The sequence below is a fragment of the Podarcis liolepis genome (assembly GCF_965112155.1).
Source record: "Podarcis liolepis genome assembly, chromosome: 7".
Lineage (NCBI taxonomy): Eukaryota > Metazoa > Chordata > Lepidosauria > Squamata > Lacertidae > Podarcis > Podarcis liolepis.
Window position 1 is genome coordinate 86,400,545 of NC_139561.1, and position 22,093 is coordinate 86,422,637.

At 50.1% G+C, this 22,093-nt stretch overlaps 1 protein-coding gene and 2 long non-coding RNA genes across 4 annotated transcripts in view; 1 reads left to right on the forward strand and 2 right to left on the reverse strand.

Moving 5' to 3' along the window:
- Positions 1–18,946, reverse strand: part of LOC310712751 — a 63,638-nt gene extending 44,692 nt beyond the window's left edge. The window contains exon 1 of the long non-coding RNA XR_014528983.1: positions 18,811–18,946. This is a non-coding gene — a long non-coding RNA (uncharacterized lncRNA). The remainder of the gene's footprint in view (positions 1–18,810) is intronic.
- Positions 1–22,093, reverse strand: part of LOC310712738 — a 279,033-nt gene that overhangs the window by 62,690 nt on the left and 194,250 nt on the right. The gene's annotated exons all lie outside the window — the stretch shown is intronic.
- The window catches only part of PRKD2 (protein kinase D2), a 60,085-nt gene continuing 44,871 nt past the window's right edge, over positions 6,880–22,093 (forward strand). The window contains exon 1 of one of the 2 annotated variants that reach the window (XM_083515813.1): positions 6,880–8,465. In XM_083515813.1, the coding sequence (XP_083371939.1) occupies positions 8,226–8,465 (240 nt within the window). In that variant the 5' untranslated portion in view covers positions 6,880–8,225. Of the gene's footprint in view, positions 8,466–12,582; positions 12,751–22,093 lie in introns of those variants that run through there. The other variant, XM_083515814.1, reaches the window with a different exon arrangement.

Here is a 22,093-nt window from a genome sequence, read left to right on the forward strand (position 1 = left end):
GAGCCTCTGCTGGCATACGTCTGTCTCAGGAGGCAAGGAGGCGTGAGGCAGAGACTGATGCAGGACAGACATGTTTCGTTGCAGCCGGGGCAGAGGAAGGTGTCTGGTTGTGCTGCTGCAGATGCACCGTGGCATTTCTTCTCTGTGTGCTCCTCCCAGAGGTCATTCCTCCTCTGGTCCCTGCTATGGATGCCCAACCTGACAGTCTGTCTCCGGGCACTGCGGTCGTCTGCAAGGGATTCTCACATAGCAGGGTTGATGCTGCCAGCCTTTGCGTCGTGTATGCAGACATCTTTGTAGCTCAGAGTTGGCTGGTGCTGGAAGCCCCACGTCCTCAGGGATCCTAGCTGGTTTTGTACGTCACTTATGAGGACGCTGAAAGGCAGGGTGTAAATAGAAGTTAATAATAGACAATAGCTTTATGCCTGTTGTCTTTCTCCATGGAGTTTTCTTGGCAGGGATACTGGAGTGGCTTGCCGGTTCCTGCTCCAGGCGGATCACGTTTGGTCAAAACTCTCCACTATGACCTGTCCATCTTGGGTGGCCTTGCATGGCATAGTTCATAGCTTCTCTGAGTTGTTCAAGCCCCTTCGCCACGGCAAGGCAGTGATCCATGAAGAGGTTTTCCCAGTAAGTGATGTATGGAAGTGAGAGCTGGACCATAAAGAAGGCTGATCGCCGAAGAATGGATGCTTTTGAATTCTGGTGTTGGAGGAGACTCTTGAGAGTCCCATGGACTGCAAGAAGATCAAACCTCTCCATCCTTAAGGAAATCAGCCCTGAGTGTTCACTGGAAGGACAGATCCTGAAGCTGAGGCTCCAATACTTTGGCCACCGCATGAGAAGAGAAGACTCCCTGGAAAAGACTCTGATGTTGGGAAAGATGGAGGGCACAAGGAGAAGGGGGCGACAGAGGAGGAGATGGTTGGACAGTGTTCTCGAAGCTACCAGCATGAGTTTGACCAAACTGCGGGAGGCAGTGGAAGACAGGAGTGCCTGGCGTGCTCTGGTCCATGGGGTCACAAAGAGTCGGACACGACTAAACAACAACAAATAGCTTTATGGAAGCTTCAGGTTCAGAGGCGTTCTACCTGGGAAGAGTACAGTTACCTGGTTGCTTATTCGCAAAAAGATGCTAAGGCAATGCCCACCTTGGTTCTTTCAACGTAGTGCATCCTTCAGAATAAGCATTTAATGATCTCTGAGGACTGCGACTCCTGGGCTCTCTATGTGCCTCTACATCAAGGGTCAGCAAACTTTTTCAGTAGGGGGCCGGTCCACTGTCCCTCAGTCCTTGTGGGGGGCCGGACTATATTCTGAAGGGAAAAAAAACCAACAAATTCCTATGCCCCCCCAAATAACCCAGAGATGCATTTTAAATAAAAGCACACATTCTACTCATGCAAAAACACCAGGCAGGCCCCACAAATAACCCAGAGATGCATTTTAAATAAAAGGACACATTCTACTCCTGTAAAAACACGCTGATTCCCGGACCATCCGCAGGCCGGATTTAGATGGAGATTGGGCCGGATCCGGCCCCCGGGCCTTAGTTTGCCTACCCACGGTCTACACCAAGGGGGAAGTTGTGGCTGGCTTATCCTGGAGTGCCTTTCCCTTCCAACAGGATGTTTCTGCAAGGCGCAAGCGACAGGAAGGCGGGAGCGAATCGGCCCCTCCTAAGGGAGCCGAGAGAGGATACGCTTCTTGCGACTCCACCTGCTTTCTGAATATTGCCAGCCGAGGTAGGGGACAGGAAGGCAGCTCAGAGAGGGCTGGAGTGTTGGAACACCTGGTTTGCATGCCAGAGGTTCCAAGTTCAAATCGGCTCATCGCTCCAGCACAGCTGGAAGAAAGACTTTCATGCCTGAAACCCTGGAGAGCTGGTACTAGGCGAATGCAAATACACAGCAGCGAGATCAATAGTAGGTTGGTGCCAAATCCAAAATGCAGGGTTCCTTTAGCACAGTCGCAGCCACGCTGTTTTCTAAGATAACACCATAGTGATCTCTCTCTCTCTCTCTCTCTCTCTCTCTTGTTTTGAGTTTTATTTATTTATTAAAGTTCTTATGTTACATCGGTAAACATTATCCTATTACATCACAAGGCTTATTATACTATAATTTTCAACATGTATACAAAGTTTATATACTAAAAGGAAAAAAACAAGGACAAAAAAACTACTCCAAAATAATATATGTACCAACACTTTGGACTTCCTGTCTATCCCGTTGTATATTCCTTTTTTTTTTTTACAAATGAATGTACTCCTATTATTGTATATTTCTTTACATTTTATCTAATACATTCCTGTATCACTATGTACCCTTGGTCCTATTTCTCAACTCAGTCTCTCTCCAATGTCAATCGAATGCTAGCATAGATAGCGAACCTTTACTGTATTTTTGAATACAGATATATCTTATATCTATCCCACTTTTCCATAATTTTTTGTTTTGAATTGCCTCTCAGGGTATTTGTCAACTGCGCCATTTCAGCAAATTCTTGTAGCTTGTTCTGCCAATCCGTTATTGTCGGGACTTCTTCTTCCTTCCACCCCTTTGCCACCAAAGTCCGAGCTGCAGCCGTTGCATGGAAAAATACTTTTTTCTCTGAAGCCAAGCAGTCTAAAACCCTGGAGACGGCATGGAAATCCACACAGACACACCGGAAAAGCAGCAAAAAAATAAATTTATTAACAAGGGTTGTCAACTTTCTAAGTAATTGTCAATTGCTTAAATGTCCGCCATCAGATTAACTCAGGCTTGTAAACAGCCGCTAGCCTGGTCGCCGCTGGATGGGTAGCAAGAGTCGCCCGCCAGGCAGCTAGGCAAAGAAGTGGAAGAGAGTTGGGTGTGGATCGTTCTTTTTCCCCCGCAAGTGGATAACTGAGATCCATGGGGGCATCTGGCACACTCAGTGCTTTTGAGGGCGAGTTCCTTGTGGACTTATTTGGAAAGAAATGGAGATTGCAATCCTTTAGTGTGCTTCACATGGCAGGTAACCCCATCAGGAATATAAACATAGCTGTCAACTTTCAGATTTGAAAATAAGGGATCAGCAGCCTCACCTGTTCCGGGGACAGTCTACGGGATATCTAACAATGCGGGACAGCAGTGGGAAGCAGCGGGAAATGGTGCTGGAATAAGGGAATTTCCTGCAAAAAAGGGAAGGATATATAAAACGTATGAAACCTATGAAAGTGGCTTGCTGAAGGAGCGTCTCTACCACCATCGTTCTATCCAGAGACTGAGGTCCAGCTCCGAGGGCCTTCTGGCGGTTCCCTTACTGCGAGAAGCTAAGCTACAGGGAACCAGGCAGAGGGCCTTCTCGGTAGTGGCACCCGCCCTGTGGAACCCCCCCCCCCACCAGATGTCAAAGAGAAAAACAACTACCAGACTTTTAGAAGACATGTGAAGGAAACTTTTAATGTTTGAGGCATTGTTGTATTTTAATATTGTGCTGGAAGCTGCCCAGAGTGGCTGGGGAAGCCCAGCCAGATGGGCAGGGTATAAATAATAAATGTTGTTGTTGTTGTTTAGTCATTTAGTCGTGTCCGACTCTTCGTGACCCCATGGACCAGAGCACACCAGGCACTTCTGTCTTCCACTGCCTCCCGCAGTTTGGTCAAACTCATGCTGGTAGCTTCGAGAACACTATCCAACCATCTCATCCTCTGTCGCCCCCTTCTCCTTGTGCCCTCCATCTTTCCCAACATCAGGGTCTTTTCCAGGGAGTCTTCTCTTCTCATGAGGTAGCCAAAGTATTGGAGCCTCAGCTTAAGGCTCTGTCCTTCCAGTGAGCACTCAGGGCTGATTTCCTTCAGAATGGATAGGTTTGATCTTCTTGCAGTCCATGGGACTCTCAAGAGTCTCCTCCAGCACCAGAATTCAAAAGCATAGGTTCTTCGGCGATCAGCCTTTTTTATGGTCCAGCTCTCACTTCCATACATCACTACTGGGAAAACCATGGCTTTAACTATACGGACCTTTGTTGGCAAGGTGATGCCTCTGCTTTAATAATAATAATAATAAATTATTATTATTATTATTATTATTTCGGCAAGGGAGCCCCTCCGCTGGGATCCTCTTCAGCTAGAGCCACCAAGGGACTCAAACCAAGAGTCTCTTGCATGCAGAATGTGTACTCTGCTTCCGCCGCCCCTCCTTAAAGCAGTGGGGGAAATAATTAGGATTGTGCCCCGTGTTACTCATACATGAAATGAACAGGCACGACTAGCTTAGCTGCATGGGTTTTGTTCGGTCTACTCTAAGCATGACTAATGTTGGATAAATCCCTTCGTGCTTCCGAGTTCCTTGATGTGGCAGCCACAAGCCTGGGCTGTGCTGCATGTGAGTGTCATTATCCCCATTTTGCAGATGCGGGAGAGGAAGAGGCCTGCCCGAAGGGAATTCCAGGCTTTCCAAATCATGGCAGGCTCCTAGCCCCTACACCACACCAGCCTCCTGAAGAACTCTGCCAGTTTTTAAGGAAAAGGAGAGGGGAGGAGGAGGAAAAAGCCAAGAAGCGAGAGAGCAAAAGAGGTCGCCATCGGGGTGAAATAAAAAAATGTAAGGTCTTATAGATATATAATAAATGTTCATAAATGTACCAAGCAAACACATACATACATACATACATACATACATACATACATACATAAATATATAAACCTCATGTCTGAAGCAGCACAGGAAAACAGCCCTGAAACCATTTTGTCTCTCCCAAATTGACCAAATGATTTCTCTGCAAGTTCAAGGGAAATGGAAAAGCCTCCCCATTGTCTTTTCCTTCACAAATCCTGTCTTAAGGGTATGTCTGTGTACGAATAGGGTGAGCCCGTGACCTGGCTCAGGAACTAAGTATTTATCATTACAAAAGACTGGCCAGGCTACCCAGGGTATCCAATCAAGTAAGCATTAACAGGTAACCTGCCAGACAGGAGTTAAACAAGGCACTCAGATTTCTGTTGTAGACCGCCTTTTCTGTGATGTAGGTATGATGTGCCTGGGGGTTGTCTTGAGCTACACTCCTTCTGTGATTTATGTATGATGTTTCTGGGGGTGGTCTTGGACTCCAGGGCGGGCAATTTAAAGGGCAGGCACACCTTTATTTTGGGTCCTCCTCCTTTCCTGCGTGCAGCTGCCCCATGTGGGGATCAAACCTGCAACCTTGGCGTTATCAGCACTGCACGCTCTAACTGCCTGAGCTCCCTTTGCCAGTACATCACCAAGCACTTAGGAACACAGGAATACAGAAAGTTGCCTTAATGAAGGACCAGGTGCGCAGCCTGGGAATCATTCTGGACTCACAGCTGTCCATGGAGGCGCAGGTCAATTCTGTGTCCAGGGCAGCTGTCCCCCAGCTCCAACTGGTATGCAGGATGAGGCCCTACCTGCCCACAGACTGTCTCGCCAGAGTGGTACATGCTCTGGTTATCTCCCGCTTGGACTACTGCAATGCACTCTACGTGGGGCTACCTTTGAAGGTGACCCAGAAACTACAACTAATCCAGAATGCGGCAGCTGGACTGGTGGCTGGGAGTGGCCACCGAGACCACATAACACCGGTCTTGAAAGACCTACACTGGCTCCCAGTACATTTCTGAGCCCAATTCTAAGTGTTGGTGCTGACCTTTAAAGCCCTAAACGGCCTCGGCCCAGTATACCTGAAGGAGCGTCTCCACCCCCATCGTTCTGCCCGGACACTGAGGTCCAGCGCCGAGGGCCTTCTGGCGGTTCCCTCACTGCGAGAAGCCAAGTTACAGGGAACCAGGCAGAGGGCCTTCTCGGTAGTGGCACCCGCCCTGTGGAACGCCCTCCCACCAGATGTCAAAAAGAAAAATAACTATCAAACTTTTAGAAGACATCTGAAGGCAGCCCTGTTTAGGGAAGCTTTTAATGTTTAATAGGTTATTGTATTTTAGTGTTTTGTTGGAAGCCGCCCAGAATGGCTGGGGAAACCCAGCCAGATGGGCGGGGTATAAATAATAAATTATTATTATTATTATTAATCGTGGACCATCTTTCTCAGTATTGTCTACATGATTGGCAGCAGCTCTCAAGGGTTTGGGGCAGGTGGTCTCTTCCAGTCGTACCTGGAGATGGCAGGATTAAACCTGAGCACCATACCATCACAGGCTCTCCATCCCGGTGCAGAATGAGTGCATTAAAGAGAGAAAGAGAGAGAGAGAGAGAGAAAGAGAGAGAGAGAGAGAGAGAGAATCTTGACTGCAAAAGTACCTCTGGTTAACTTGGTGGCAGCATTGTACATTAAAATAATAATAATAATAATAATAATAATAATAATAATAATAATACAATCTTTATTACGGTCCAGAGACCCAACAAATCATTACAAAGCAATACACAATTCATACAGCCTACCTCCGGGTTAAACAAGCATTTTGCTAATGTTCTAGCGTTTGTCCGGTCTTCCAATAGGAACCTGACATAGTGAGCCTCTGATTTTCCCAAGAAAGGTACCAGCAAGGGTAATATCAGTTCAGCCCTGGCTTCCTCATATTTCGCACAGTGCTGCAAAATATGTTTTATAGAATCGATGTCTTGCGCACACGAGTAAAGTCTGTCCTGGTAAGGGAACTCCTCTCAACCTGCCATCCAACACTGCAGAAGGAAAAACGTTTAGTCTGGTTTTGGTGAAAAGCCTTCAATAGTTTGGTACTGTCAGGTAATAATAATAGAATCATAGAATCATAGAGTTGGAAGAGACCACAGGGGCCATCGAGTCCAACCCCCTGCCAAGCAGGAAACACCATCAGAGCACTCCTGACATATGGTTGTCAAGCCTCTGCTTAAAGACCTCCAAAGAGGGAGACTCCACCACACTCCTTGGCAGCAAATTCCACTGTCGAATAATAATAATACTTTCCCCCCTGCAAACTGCAAGCTTTTAGTCCTCTGCGACTTCCTTCTCTAAGGTAGCCTCTACCTTGTTCTGAGGCCCTGTCATTATGCAGATTGGCATAGTGAAAATCTACCTGGAAATTCCTCGCTGGGTGGGGACCAGGTGAGGTTAACTCAGGTGAAAAGTGAGCACTTTGTTCAGGCTCAGAGGTTCTCTTGGGTTTTTTTTAACCCCCGCCTTCCTACGAGGGTTGGGTTTTGGCATAAAGAACCGAAACAGGAGAGGCTGGAGGCCGGGGTTTGCCAGCAGGGAGCGCTCTTGCACGACGTGCTGATGGAATGAGTGTAGCCGGCGAAGAAAACAGGGCAGCCTCCGGGGAGTCGTCTCCAGCAGCGAGGGAACTTTGGGATTTTCCTCATCCCTGCTGTCGTCGTCTCCCAATTAGGTTTGACACCTGCTGGCACGGTGTCGAAAGACAGGAAGAGGCTTCCACGCCCTTAGCCACAGCTGGAGAGGTTTGTAATGGCTACGGGGCAGAGACTCCGCTCAGCCTTTCCCGAATCCTGGAGAGAGGAGTCCGGATCTTCCTGGAAACCAACTACGAGCACAGAGGGTCTGCCTCCAGCCCCGATTCCCCACCAGCGCACTGCAATGCAAACTGGAAGGATCTGCAACACCTGCGGAGCAGAGACCGTCATCTTTTCTCTCCAACTTCTTAAACGGCGGACAAAATAAAGGCATCAGCTAGTCACCTTTTAAAGAGAGGCGAGCCAGGGGTTCAAACTAACCTGCAAACCAAATCTTTCCCCCCCGAATGAGTTGACTAAGAGACGGCCGACATGCACTCTGCACGCGCTCAGGGGCACTCTTTCTCCCATGCGCCCAAGGCTGGTTTTTCCGGACACCCCCCCTCCCTGCCCCGCAGTGCACGCTGAGCCCCCGTTTCGCTTGCCAGCGCCGCATCTCGCCTCCTTCCTCCCGGCGCGCTCCCCGGTGCCTCGCCAGCCGTTCCGGATCCACTCCGGAGCGGCGGGGCGGGGTGTCGTGACTTCATCGCCGCCGCCCGCCATTGGCGCCGCGCCTTGTCACTCAAGGCACTTCCTTCTCGGGGCGGAGGGGGGGAAGGCGAGGGGAAAGAAAAGCGAGAGAGGGAGAGAAAAGTTTGTTGGCGCATCAGGAGCGCACGGTTTCGCCGGTGGCCTTTGGAGACGCGCGCGCAGAGCGCACCAAGGCGCACCGTCGGGCAGGCAAGCGGGCGCTCCAGCCTCCATCCATGTGAGACCCTCCCCGTTTTGCGGGGTGGGAGGTGGCGGGGAGACTCCGGCGACCGCCGCCCCGACGCCACCACCAGCACCACGATGGCCTCTCCTCCCGGCCGCTCCTCGTCCTGCTCTCCAGCCCCAATGTCCCCGGCAGCGGGAGCAGCAACAGCCCCCGAGCCGGCGCCGGTTCCGTCGTGCGCCCTGGCCGGCGCCTCGCCTTGCCACGGCGTCTCCTTCCAGATCCAGATCGGGCTGACCCGCGAGTTCGTCCTGCTACCCGCATCTTCCGATCTCGCCCACGTCAAGCAACTGGCGTGCTCCATCGTGGATCAGAAGGTGCGCAAGGCGAGGGGGGGGCAGGGGGTTGTGGTAGGGGGGAGAGCAAGAGACCTCCGTCGGGGGAAGTCTCCAAAGCCTGGGGGTCTGGGATCGTGTATGCGTAACTCGTGCCTTTGTTGTTGTTTTATCTTTACTCCGGGTTAGTAACTCCGGATTAACTGGAGAGGCGAGCCTATCGCGGCTGCGTGGATGCTTTGGGCTGCTTTAGGTTTTGTATTTGGTCAAAGGCTGTGCGCAGCTCAGTCGGTAGAGAAGGCTTGAGTTCAGGGTTGGGGGTTCTAGCCCCGTGTTCGGTGAAAGATTCCTGCAATTCAGGGGGTTGGAATAGATGACCCTCGGGGTTCCTTCCGATTCCACAATTCTGTGATTCTACCTCAGTGGTCTAAGGCAATATTTTGGATAACATGTTATCCACGTGTTCCCTTGTTGGGTCATGTATGCAAGATAATGGACCGCTTTGCTTATTATAGCGTAACAAATATTTTTTAAAAACTGAAAGAACGCCAGGTTGGCTACTGCAGTTTTCGGCCGCGAATGTGGCCCTGTCTTCCGTTCCTGAAGTTTTGTGCTGGTAGAAAAGGCAGTGAGCAGGGTGTGGGGACTTTTTATTCCTCTCCAGTTGGTGAGCACTGAAGCGTGGTAAGAATTACGTGGTACTTTGGCATCAAAAGGGAAGCGTGGTACATGGCATGGCATCTGTTTGCAGTTCCTCCCTCCCTGCAGATTCTCCTGGCGCAGGTCGAAGCCAGTTTGCTGGGTGGGGGCTGCTTCTGCTTTGAAAAAAAATAAATACAGTGGTACCTCAGGTTACAGACGCTTCAGGTTACAGACTCTGCTAACCCAGAAATAGTACCTCGGGTTAAGAACTTTGCTTCAGGATGAGAACAGAAATTGTGGTGCGGCAGCAGGAGGCCCCATTAGCTAAAGTGGTACTTCAGGTTAAGAACAGTTTCAGGTTAAGAACGGACCTCCGGAACGAATTAAGTTCTTAACCCAAGGTACCACTGTAAATCCATCCCTGCTTTGATACAGGTGCCACAGAACATCATCACCACCAAGCCTGTGGCAAAGTCTCGTGAGACTGGATGAAGTCTCGCGAGATTTCTTTCTGCGCCTTCTGAAGACTAGGGGGAAGCCTTGCCACTTATGGGGTGGCCCTCCCCTCTCGGTCTGTGAGCAGTTCCTGCCTGGCTTTGGGCTCTGGCCAGCTCAGCCAAGTGCCAGTGGCCAGGGAGTGGCCAGTTGACCGGTAGCCGCTGCTCCCTTTCATTTCCATTCCGAGCACAGCCTTAGAAGCCATTGGTGCGCCTTGGTCCAACTGGCAGGGAGCCAGACTGGCTGCAGGGCACCGGGGCGGGCAGAAGCTATAAAGTGCCAAGGTGGAGCTTGTATGGGGGGGGGGCACCAGTTTTGCTGCCCTTCCCAACCCACAGCCAGAGACACACTGAAAGTGCATGGCCTTCCACAAGAATCCTGGGAACCGTAGCTCTGCAATTCCGGCAAACTACAGTTTCCAGGGTTCCATGGGGTAAGCCATGCGCTTTATGCATTTTGACTGTGACCCTTCTGGTCATGCTTCCCTCTCTTTCGTATTCTTTAGCAGCAAAATAAAATGCAGGCTCCTTGGGGCAGAGACCTTCGGGAGGCTTTTTTTTTTAAGTGCATTTACTCTGCAAAGGCAGATGTGCTGCGTAAGATGAATAAAAAGGGAGCCTCACGTCTGAAGGGCCTGAGTGTGGGTGCTGTGATTTCATTACTCACACGGCATCGCCGGTGTGGTGATTTGTGTGTGTGTTTTATTGTGTGTGTCTGCCCAGCCCTTTGTGTATATTGGAGGCTGTTTGTGTACGCTTCATATCCAGCTGTGTGTTTATCTGTAGGTAAACATTGCTGTTTGTATGTGTACGACGTTGGAGGCCTTGTGCACAGACACACTTAGTTTGTCCCCGCAAAGGTCTTTCGGGAACAAGAGTTGCAATTGGAATTGTAGAACCGTAGAGAGGACGGGACCCCGAGGGTCATCCAGACCAACCCCCAGGAATCTGGGCTAAAGCAGCCATGACAGATGGCCGTCCAACTTCTGCTTTGAAACTTCCAAGGAAGGAGAGTCCACAACCTCCTGAGGGAGACTCTTACTGTCAGAAAGTTCTTCCTGGTGTTTAGTCGGAATCTCCTTTCTTGTAACTTGAAGCCATGAGTTCGAGTCCTACCCTCCGGAGCAGGAGAAAACAAGCCTGTGGCCTTGCAGGTGGCACTGGACTCCCACCATGACTGGCCATGACTGGAGGGGAGGCACCGGTTTCCCTCAGCCTCGTGTGCTAATGTCTGTTGATCAAGCTGTTTCTCAAGGGCAGGCCGAGTAAAATAATAATAATAATAATATAATAATTTTTTTATTATTTATATCCCGCCCTCCCCAGCCGAAGCCGGGCTCGGAGCAGCTAACAACACTAAAGTAACACTTCATTCTAAAATCAATTCAAAATCAAATTAAGGGCAACCATTGGGCTAGAGTTCTGTGAGGATTGCCAAAGGAGGGAGTCAGGCTGCGCCCTGACCAAAGGCCTGGTGGAACAGCTCCATCTTGCAGGCCCTGCGGAAAGATATCAAGTCCCGCAGGGCCCTAGTCTCTTGTGACAGAGCGTTCCACCAGATTGGGGCCACGGCCGAAAAAGCCCTGGCTCTGGTTGAGGCCAGCCTAACCTCCCTGTGGCCTGGGACCTCCAAGATGTTTTTATTTGAAGACCATACGGTCCTCCGTGGGACATACCAGGAGAGGCGGTCCTGTAGGTACGAGGGTCCTAGGCTGTAAAGGTCTTTAAAGGTTAAAACCAGCACCTTGAACCTGATCCTGTACTCCACCGGGAGCCAGTGCAGCTGGTATAGCACCGGGTGAATGTGATCCCGCTGTGAGGACCCCGTAAGGAGTCTCACTGCGGCATTCTGCACCCGCTGGAGTTTCTGGGTCAGTCTCAAGGGCAGCCCCATGTAGAGTGAGTTACAGTAATCAAGTCTAAAAGAAGTTTTCTCTCAGCCCTAAAGCCCGCCAGATGACTTTCTCCCAGCCTAATCTACTGTGCAGGGTTGATGGGAGGATAAAATGTAAAGGAGGAGAAGCATCTAGGTCACCTTGAGCTCTCTGGAGAAAAGGCAGGATATCGATGCAACGATAAAGTCATAAAATGATGTTGGCAGCCTTTGGGGGAAACCCAGTTAGGAGTCCTTGAATGATCCCGAATGCCACCAGCTGAACTTCAGGGCAGTCCCCCTCTCCTGGCCTGACCTACTTCGCAGGGCTGTTGTAGCTAGAAAATGGAGGAAGGCCTATATTTCTGCCGCCCTGAGCTGTGGGGAGGGGAGGATAAGAACCAATTGATGGTCAACATGTGTCTTGCTGCAGATGTTGGAAGTTTTGTTTGCGTGACATACTGTCTTTTTCGCTCTATAAGACGCACCAGACCATAAGACGCACCAAGTTTTTGGAGGAGGAAAACAAGAAAAAAAATATTTTGAATCTCAGAAGCCAGAACAGCAAGAGGGATCGCTGCGCAGCGAAAGCAGCGATCCCTCTTGCTCTTCTGGCTTCTGGGATAGCCGTGCAGCCTGCATTCGCTCCATAAGACGTACACACATTTCCCCTTACTTTTTAGGAGGGAAAAAGTGAGTCTTATAGATAAAAAAATACGGTATATTGAGGCAGCCTCCCCCTGTCCACACACACACACACAAACACACACACACACACACACACACACACACACACGGTACCTTCCAGATGTTTTGGACTACAGTTCCCATCTGGCAGAGCTGTTTGAGTACCATTCGCTTCTTAACCCTTCCTTTGACAGCCCTCCTGCCTGGCCAGACTTGCACTGAAACCATGTATGTTCACACCATACATTCAAAGCACCCTGATGTACCACTTTAAACTGCCCTGGCTTCCCCCAGAGAATCCTGGGAGTTGTAGTTTAAGGGTGCTGAGAGTTGTTAGATCACCTGTATTCACAGTCTCCAGAGTTACCGGAGCAGAGGGAATTATCGATAGACCGCTCTGCGAATTGTAGCTCTGCGAAATCCTGACCCCTTTCAGCTCCTTTAACAAACTACACTTCCCAGGATCCTTTGGGGCAAACTGTTTAAACTGTTATTGCAGTGCTTTAAATGCAGGTGGCCAGAATCTAGCCCAGTTTTTAAAATAAGAGGTGCTGGGGCTTAAGGCCGCGCCTGACAGGCCCTCTTTCAAAATTCAGACAGGCAGAGATTGGTGATGGGTCTCTCTGAGGTAGGTGAGAGGGACCTTAACGCATGCTCAGAGGCACTCTTGTTTTGCATGCTCTCAAGGCTGGATGAGGCAGAAGTTAGTTCTGAGCTGTGTGTGGAATCCCGGTGAACCCATTACATAAATAGATGTAAAATACAAATTTATAATCTTCAGGGGGTAAGTACCACTAGTTTCCTAGGCCTAAAGAGCACCACCGTTCCATTCATACGAGGCTGACAGCTGCAAATTTGGGGGGACCCCTGGGATTTGAAGGGACGCGGGTGGCGCTGTGGGTAAAACCTCAGTGCCTAGGACTTGCCGATCATATGGTCAGCGGTTCGAATCCCCGCGGCGGGGTGAGCTCCCGTCTTTCAGTCCCAGCTCCTGCCCACCTAGCAGTTCGAAAGCACTCTTAAGTGCAAGTAGATAAATAGGTACCGCTTTATAGCGGGAAGGTAAACAGCGTTTCCGTGTGCTGCGCTGGTGCCGGCTCGCCAGAGCAGCTTCGTCACGCTGGCCACGTGACCCGGAAGTGTCTGCGGACAGCGCTGGCTCCCGGCCTCTTAAGTGAGATGAGCGCACAACCCTAGAGTCGGACACGACTGGCCCGTACGGGCAGGGGTACCTTTACCTTACTGGGGTTTGAGCAATCTTTTTCTTGCAGGGGGAACCACCCAAAAGAGGGACAAAACCTCAAACTGGGAGGAAGGGAGCAAGCAATGGAGTCGCTGGAATCCTGCAGTAACTCAGCACTGCAACATTCTGTCGCAGTTCCCTTTCGTCGCAGCCCTAATATTTACATAGCTCTTTTTGAGTCGCGCTTTGCATAAACGATCTCGGTAATCTTTGCAACGGTCTTGCAAGATAGGGTCAGGCGTGCTATCGTTCCCGAAGCGAAGGGGACGTGAGACTCATACCGAGAATAGCGGTTTCTCCAAAGGCCACGTACCGCATCTGTGGCTGAGAGATGGGTGGTGTGGCGATGTTGTGGCTCGCGCCACCGCTGGCCACTGCACTGCCTGGACTCTTTCCCCTCCTCTCCCAGCCGGTCCAGGGCCCCTCGTGCTATATATACAGATATTTTATGTTTCAGCAAAGGAGCGGAAACAGCAGCCAAGACGCTGGCTGCCTCTCTCCCCTCTGAGCAGGAAAGGGAAGTGTCCCTGGTTCCGAGAGGCCGAGCGATAATCTTTGGGATGTCTCCAGGATGGGAGCGTCCCTCGTCCACATCCTTTAGGCCCGGGCTGGAGGAAACTTGGAAGCATCTTTGCCAGGGAGAGTTAAGTCAAGCCGGGTATTAAGAAACAGGCAAGCCTCCTTCTCCGAGTCACACAGACCCCTCTGCCATCCCAAACTGCAGATTTGCAGCAGATAAACTGTGGAACTCTCTGCACCAGTTTCTAGAAACTAGAGGGAGTGGAGATTTGCTTGGGTACTGCAAGCTCTTCTACGTTATTAATGTCCATTCTGGTCTTTTTGCTCCGTAAACTTCATTCCCTAACACTGGGCTGTATTCCATGCTTAAAAAAAACCCCATCTCAAATCAGTAATATCAAAGTTCCGCCCTTAGGCAATCTGAACTCTGGGTTAGGCAGATTGAGAGCCAATTTGCATAATCTTTTCTATTTTGCATGTTAACTTCCCTTTTTCTCCTTCATTCAATTCTGATTGTAGTTGTCATGGGGAGAGCAGAAGGCACCTCTTGCTACTACTAAAACTTGCTCAATCTCCTTCCCGGCTTTTGCAACGTCTATCAGCTTTCCATGAGGACTAGAAACCTGCTTCTTGTTGGCTTGAATTGAGGCTGAGGTTCTTGGGAAGCTGGATCCTGTCTCCGCTGCCACATTCTGGGCTCGTCTAAAGCCGTGCAGACAACTAAACTTCCTTAGTTCATTCTCTGCGTGGTCCATCTCTGCAATCTCTATTTTAGGGAGGCAAAGCATTCTGTAAATGTGAGCCACCACCAAAAAGGCCCTGTCGCCAGCATCTGTCAATCATATCTCCAGCGGAGACAGGGCAGGAAGGAGGGCCTTAGAAGCTCATCTTAACACCATGGCAGGTTCACCCGGGCAAAAGCCAGTGTCTCTGTTCTTCAGTCCTGATCATTGCTTTGAAGCAAGCAAAGCGGCAACACAGAAGAAGGCGCTTTTGAGCATGTGCAGAATTTTGGAGGGCTAGGCTTTGGGGAAATAGCGAGGGGCAGGAAGAGGTTTACAAACTGTCCTGGTCTGTTTTTTGGCCTCGGCAGCGTCCTCTCCCACACACTCGAATGAGGCAGGCTTATTCAGGGGGTGCCCAACAGGCTGTGGAGCATGTGCAGAGCTCTGATCTCCCAACAGATTGGCTCTCTTCTTCTGGAGGACTCAGGAGAAAGAGCCAGGGATCTGCAGTCGCTGTGTGCCCAATTCACATCTGTTTGAGCCCTGAACGTGCGGGAAGCGAATTCTAATCCTGCTTCCCCATATATCATTTGGGAGGGCCGCGTCCCTACCATCCATTTAAAGCACTCTTGCCCTGCATTAAACTGTTGTGGAGAATCCTAGGATCCGTATGTGACCTTGCAGAGCTACAATTCCCAGCACCCTAAAACTACAGTTCCCAGGATTCTTCACGACAGCTAAAGTGGCATAAAGGTAAAGGTAAAGGTACCCCTGACCATTAGGTCCAGTCGTGGCTGTCTCTGGGATTGCGGCGCTCATCTCGCTTTATTGGCCGAGGGAGCTGGCGTACAGTTTCCGGGTCATGTGGCCAGCATGACTAAGCCACTTCTGGCGAACCAGAGCAGCACACAGAAACGCTGTTTACCTTCCCGCCGGAGCGGTACCTATTTATCTACTTGCACTTTGATGTGCTTTCAAACTGCTAGGTGGGCAGGAGCAGGGACTGAGTGACGGGAGCTCACCCCGTCGCAGGGATTCGAACCGCCAACCTTCTGATCGGCAAGCCCTAGGCTCTGTGGTTTAACCCACAGCGCCACCCGTGTCCCTAAAGTGGCGTAAGAGGGCTTTAAATTTGAGGTGTGGCTGTCCTCCTTTGGGAGGGCTTTGGGAAGCGTTTAAAATCGAAGGGAGATGGCGTCTGCCAACAGCGGTCTTGCTGCTTTTAACGCTGACAGCTTGGCTACACGTCAAACCTCCAAGTTGGGAGGCAGTCTACCTCTGAATTCCAGGTACAGTGGTGCCTCGCAAGACGAAAAGAATCCGTTCTGTGATTCTCTTCGTCTAGCGGTTTTTTCGTCTTGCGAAGCAAGCCCATTGACGGATTAGCGGATTAGCGCTATTAGCGGCTTTTAGCGGCTTATCTGCTGATCGGATCAGCTGATAAGCTGCTTAGCGGCTTAGAAAAAGGGGGGGGGAAACCAGCAGGAACTCGCAAGACATTGTCGTCTTGCGAAGCAAGCCCATAGGAAATTCGTTTTGCGAAGCACCTCCAAAACGGAAAACTCTTTCGTCTAGTGGGTTTTCCGTCTTGCGAGGCATTCGTCTTGCGGGGCACCACTGTACTGTCTTGGGAGCAATAATTCCTGGCGCTGTGGACCCGCAGAGCACACCCACACCCCATGTTTCAAAGCATGTAGTCTCCCCTTAGTCCTGGGAACTGTAGCTCACCCATCCCAGAACTACAATCCTCAGTGCCCTTAAGAAACTACAATTCCCAGGATTGGGGTTTTTTTTGGGGGGGGGAGCTTTAAATGTGTGCTGTAGCTGTGACCCTTTTGCGCCTTTCTTCTCCACTGTCTTCTCTGCTGACCAACCACAGTTCTCTTGCAGAACTATAATTCCCAGGATCCCTGAGATTGCTACCAGATGAACCGTGGGGTCCCTTCCAACTCGACAATTCTATGATTTTTTTTGGGGGGGGGAGAAGCCAGGTGAATTATAACTGTATGCTGTGGACGCTGCCTTAGTTTCACCCACCGAGGCAATGTTCCTGTTCCTGTGCCCTTCGTTTATTTTGGGATACGGCACCCCTATGACAACATGACGCCTCCATCTCTTTAGGATGGCTGAAATAATATGCACCTTTCCCAGCCAGTCTGTTTCTTTAATTCTTTCTAGAATTTCAGCTTGGACTGAGGACGGGAATGACCAGAATTGACTTATTAGAGTGTTTTCTTCTGTAGAGAAATTGTTGCTGAAATAATGTTGTTGTTGTTTAGTCGTGTCCGACTCTTCATGACCCTAAGGACCAGAGCACGCCAGGCACTCCTGTCTTCCACTGCCTCCCGCAGTTTGGTCAAACTCATGCTGGTAGCTTCCAGAACACTGTCCAACCATCTCGTCCTCTGTCGTCCCCTTCTCCTTGTGCCCTCCATCTTTCCAACATCAGGGTCTTCTCCAGGGAGTCTTCTCTTCTCATGAGGTGGCCAAAGGTTTGGAGCCTCAGCTTCAGGATCTGTCCTTCCAGTGAGCACTCAGGGCTGATTTCCCTAAGAATGGAGAGGTTTGATCTTCTTGCAGTCCATGGGACTCTCAAGAGTCTCCTCCAGCACCATAATTCAAAAGCATCAATTCTTTGGTGATCAGCCTTCTTTATGGTCCAGCTCTCACTTCCGTACATCACTACTGGGAAAACCATAGCTTTTGACTATACGGACCTTTGTTGGCAAGATGATGTCTCTGCTTTTTAAGATGCTGTCTAGGTTTGTCATTGCTTTTCTCCCAAGAAGCAGGCGTCTTTTAATTTCGTGAGTGCTGTCACCATCTGCAGTGATCATGGAACCCAAGAAAGTAAAATTTCTCACTGCCTCCATTTCTTCCCCTTCTATTTGCCAGGAGGTGATGGGCCCAGTGACCATGATCTTAGCTTTTTTGATGTTGAGCTTCAGACCAAATTTTGCGCTCTCCTCTTTCACCCTCATTAAAAGGTTCTTTAATTCCTCCTCACTTTCTGCCATCAAGACTGAAATAATATGCGTCTTTCCCAGCCAGTCTGTTTCTTCATGTTTCTCGTTTTTCTAGAATTTCAGCTTGGACTGAGGACGGGAATGACCAGAACTGACTTATTAGAGTGTTTTCTTCTGTAGAGAAATTGTTGCTGAAATAATAGTGCGTGTGAACTCCTTGGGGCAGAGACCTATGTCTCTCTCCCTCTGTTTCCGTTCCTTTGCATTGCTCTGTCTGGTTCCATGTGCACCAAGGACCAGTGGCGTAGCGTGGGGTGTGCAGGGGGGGCCGGCCGCACTGGGCGCAACAGCTGGGGGTTAGGGTTAGGGTTAGGGTGCGCAAATCCACGGGTTAGGGGGCGCAAATTACTTGCCTTGCCCCGGGTGCTGACAACCCACGCTACGCCACTGCCAAGGACCCTGTGTCAGCAATAATGCAGGGTATTTTTAATTTGGGGGGTGGGCTGTGCAGGAATAACATTGCCCCCTGGCTCTGGCTACCTGTTGCTTAGATGCGGGGAAGGCCTTGGGGTTTTTTCCTCCTCCTCCTCCTCCTCCTCCTCGCACCTGGGGCCGCCTTGTCCTGCTCCATCTTGGCTCTCGCTTTGAATAGAGGGCTGTTCCCTCTAGCGTGACTCACAAACAGGCAGCTCTTTCTCTTGGGCTCACCCTGGCCTAGCTTGGCTGCCTTTATTGCCTGCTATTATTGAGGCCGTTTCCTGCCCGCCAGGAACACTTTGGGCTGCCGGGAGAGGAGGTTCAGGAGGGAAGTGCGTGACTCAGGCCCTTAACTGCTGCCTCGCTGGGCCCAGGTGCCCCAGGGTGGCGGATTCGAGAGCCGCTTCCTCCCAGCCCTTCCCCCTCACCTGGGAAAAAGCCCGGGGTGGAGTTTCCCTGCCCCTGCTATACCTGAGCATACTGGGTAGACGAGCTCATGCAGAGTTTCATAAAGGCATAGAGTTCTCGAGCTGGAAGGGGTACCCAAAGGCCATGTAGTCTGACCCCTTGCAGACCTGAACAATAATAATAATATGATAATAATTTATTATTTATACCCCACCCATCTGGCTGGGTTTCTCCAGCCACTCATGGCGGCTTCCAATGGAATATTAAAATAAAATAACCTATTAAACATTAAAAGCTTCCCTAAACAGGGCTGCCTTCAGATGTCTTCTAAAAATCTGGTACAGTGGTACCTCGGGTTAAGAACTTAATTCGTTCCAGAGGTCCGTTCTTAACCTGAAACTGTTCTTAACCTGAAGCACTACTTTCGCTAATGGGGCCTCCTGCTGCCGCTGCACCGCTGGAGCACGATTTCTGTTCTCATCCTGAAGCAAAGTTCTTAACCTGAAGTACTATTTCTGGGTTAGCGGAGGCTGTAACCTGAAGCGTATGTAACCATAGGTACCACTGTAGTTGTTTTTCTCTTTGACATCTGGTGGGAGGGCTTTCCACAGGGCGGGCACCACTACCAAGAAGGCCCTCTGCCTGGTTCCCTGTAGCTTAGCTTCTCGCAGTGAGGGAACCGCCAGAAGGCCCTCGGCGCTGGATCTCAGTGTCCGGGCTGAACGATGGGGGTGGAGAAGCTCCTTCAGGTATACAGGACTGAGGCCATTTAGGGCTTTAAAGGTCAGCACCAACACTTTGAATTGTGCTCGGAAACGTACTGGGAGCCAATGCAGATCTCTCAGAACCGGTGTTATGTGCTCCCGGCGGCCGCTCCCAGTCACCAGTCTAGCTGCTGCATTCTGGATTAATTGCAGTTTCCAGGTCACCTTCAAAGGTAGCCCCACGTAGAGCACATTCTAGTAGTCCAAGCGGGAGATAACCAGAGCATGTGCCACTCTGGCGAGACAGTCCGTGGGCAGGTAGGGTCTCAGCCTGCGAACCAGATGGAGCTGATAAACAGCTGCCCTGGACACAGAATTGACCTGCGCCTCCATGGACAATTTCATTGTTCCGCAAGGGACAATGACAATAAAGATATCGTATTGAGTCCAAAATGACTCCCAGGCTGCACACCTGGTCCTTTAGGGGCACAGTTACCCCATTCAGGACCAGGGAGTCCTCCACACCCGCCTGCCCCCAGTCCAACCATTGCAGCACTGGAATCGCAACGAAAGAGAATCGCAGAATAAGAAGACCCAGCTTGTTCAAGCCAGTCTTCTGTTCTCACAGCGGCCAGCCAGGTGCCCGTAATGGGAAGCCATCCAGATTGGTGGTCATCACTGCCTCCAGTGTCAGTGAGTTCCATAGGTTAACCATGCGCCGTGTGAAAAAGGACTTCTGCCCTGAATCTTCCAGCGTTCCGTTTCATTGCATGCCCTCAGGTTCTAGCGTTGACAGGGAGGGAGGAAAAACTCTCCTCTGCCCAGTTTCTTCATGCCAGGCACAATTTTATAAACTTCTATTCTGTTGCTTCTTCCTTGCCGTCTCTCCAAACCAATGGTTCTCATCCCCCCCAAAAAAAATAATGTCCAAAATTTGGGGGCGTCTTATACACGCCATATCCCCCCATTTTCTTAAATCAGAGCCCCCCAAAATAGGGAACTTCATATACATGGGGGCATCTTATAGACGGAAAAATACGGTGATTTTTTTACTCCAACCACACCCATTTTTCAATAAAAAATTTCCTTCCAGTAGCACCTTAGAGACCAACTAAGTTTGTTATTGGTATGAGCTTTTGTGCACGCACACTTCTTCAGATACACTTCTTCACACTTCTTTTTCAATCAATAGCTGTGCTTGATTTGCAACCTAGAGCGCAACTGCTTTATAAGAAAACGATACGTGAGCCTATTACATACGTACCTTAAATATCTATACAAACTCAACAGTATCATCCATTGATGTTCTTGCCCTCATTTTGAAAAGCTATTGATCCATTTTTGGCAAATTAAAAAAAACAACAAACACATTTTGATACTAGACTATACTGAAAGGATTAAATGCCACTTTTCTCCGTGGCTGAATCTTCCTGCCACACCTTTTGAGAACTAAAAATAAATAAATCCCAAATGCTGCGACTTTTGTTAATAGGGGAATCGCTCTACCCCCTCGATCAAACATTTCCTGGAAGCTTGATGCAGCCTTGATCTGAATCAAAACTGGAGGCAATGCTTAACACCACCCCAAAACTTTGTACGGATGTTGTGCCCAACTCATGGGTGGGCATCCTTTGCCCTGCAACCTGGGCACATGACCCGCAGCTGGAGAGCTGGGTGGGAAAGCCCGTCTCCGCGCACTCCTTGCAGCAGCTACGCCCTCCTGCCTGCCCCTCTTGCCCGGCGTTTGGTGGTAAAGGACCCCTGACCATTAGGTCCAGTCATGGCTGACTCTGGGGTTGCGGCGCTCATCTCGCTTTATTGGCCGAGGGAGCCGGCATACAGCTTCTGAGTCATATGACCAGCATGGCTAAGCCACTTCTGGCGAACCAGAGCAGCGCACGGAAACGCCGTTTACCTTCCCGCCAGAGTGGTACCTATTTATCTACTTGCACTTGATGTGCTTTTGAACTGCTAGGTTGGCAGGAGCAGGGACTGAGCAACGGGAGCTCAACCCGTGGCAGGGATTCGAACCGCCGACCTTCTGATCAGCAAGCCCTAGGCTCTGTGGTTTAACCCACAGAGCCACCCGCGTCCCTGTTTGGTGGTAGGGTGCCCCTGTACGGGGCTAGACATCAGCCAGGTGAGTTTTGGGGCTAGCACAGGTCCCATTGCGACCAAACCGAGATTTCTGGATGCCGGGCTGGCGACTGGGGAAAACCAGGCAGGCCCCACAAATAACCCAGAGATGCATTTTAAATAAAAGCACACATTCTACTCATGCAAAAACACGCTGATTCCTGGACCATCCGTGGGCCAGATTTAGAAGGCGATTTGGCCGGATCCGGCCCCTGGGCCTTAGTTTGCATACCCATGGCCAAGTGTGTCACCTGGAGAAGGGATCTGAAATATTTTCCTCGAAGCTTGGATTTGTTTTGTTCCGGATGGTTTCAATGTGTTGTAAACCGCTTTGAGATTTGTTCTTTAAAAGACAAAGCGGTGTAGAAATATTAATAATAAATTGCATTACATTGCAAAAAAGCAACCACCCAACAGCGCCTAGACCAAGTATCCCCAACCTTCGGCCCTCCAGATGTTTTGGACTACAATTCCCATCATCCCTGACCACTGGTCCTGTTAGCTAGGGATCATGGGAGTTGTAGTCCAAAACATCTGGAGGGACGAAGGTTGGGGATGCCTGGCCCAAAGTAGGCCGATTAGATTATATAGCTTGAGTTTCTCACACTGCCCCTGTACCTGGAGCTTCCATTCCTGGTGGCATAAGACCAATATCTGAATTTTAGTATATTTGTTTTGCTTCATCCTTTCTCAGTCTGATGAGGATTATGCCGCTGTGGTAGGTTGAGGATTAGATTTTCAATATATATAACTCAATATAATGTGCCCTGGGTGTGGGAAGCCATCCAGGGGC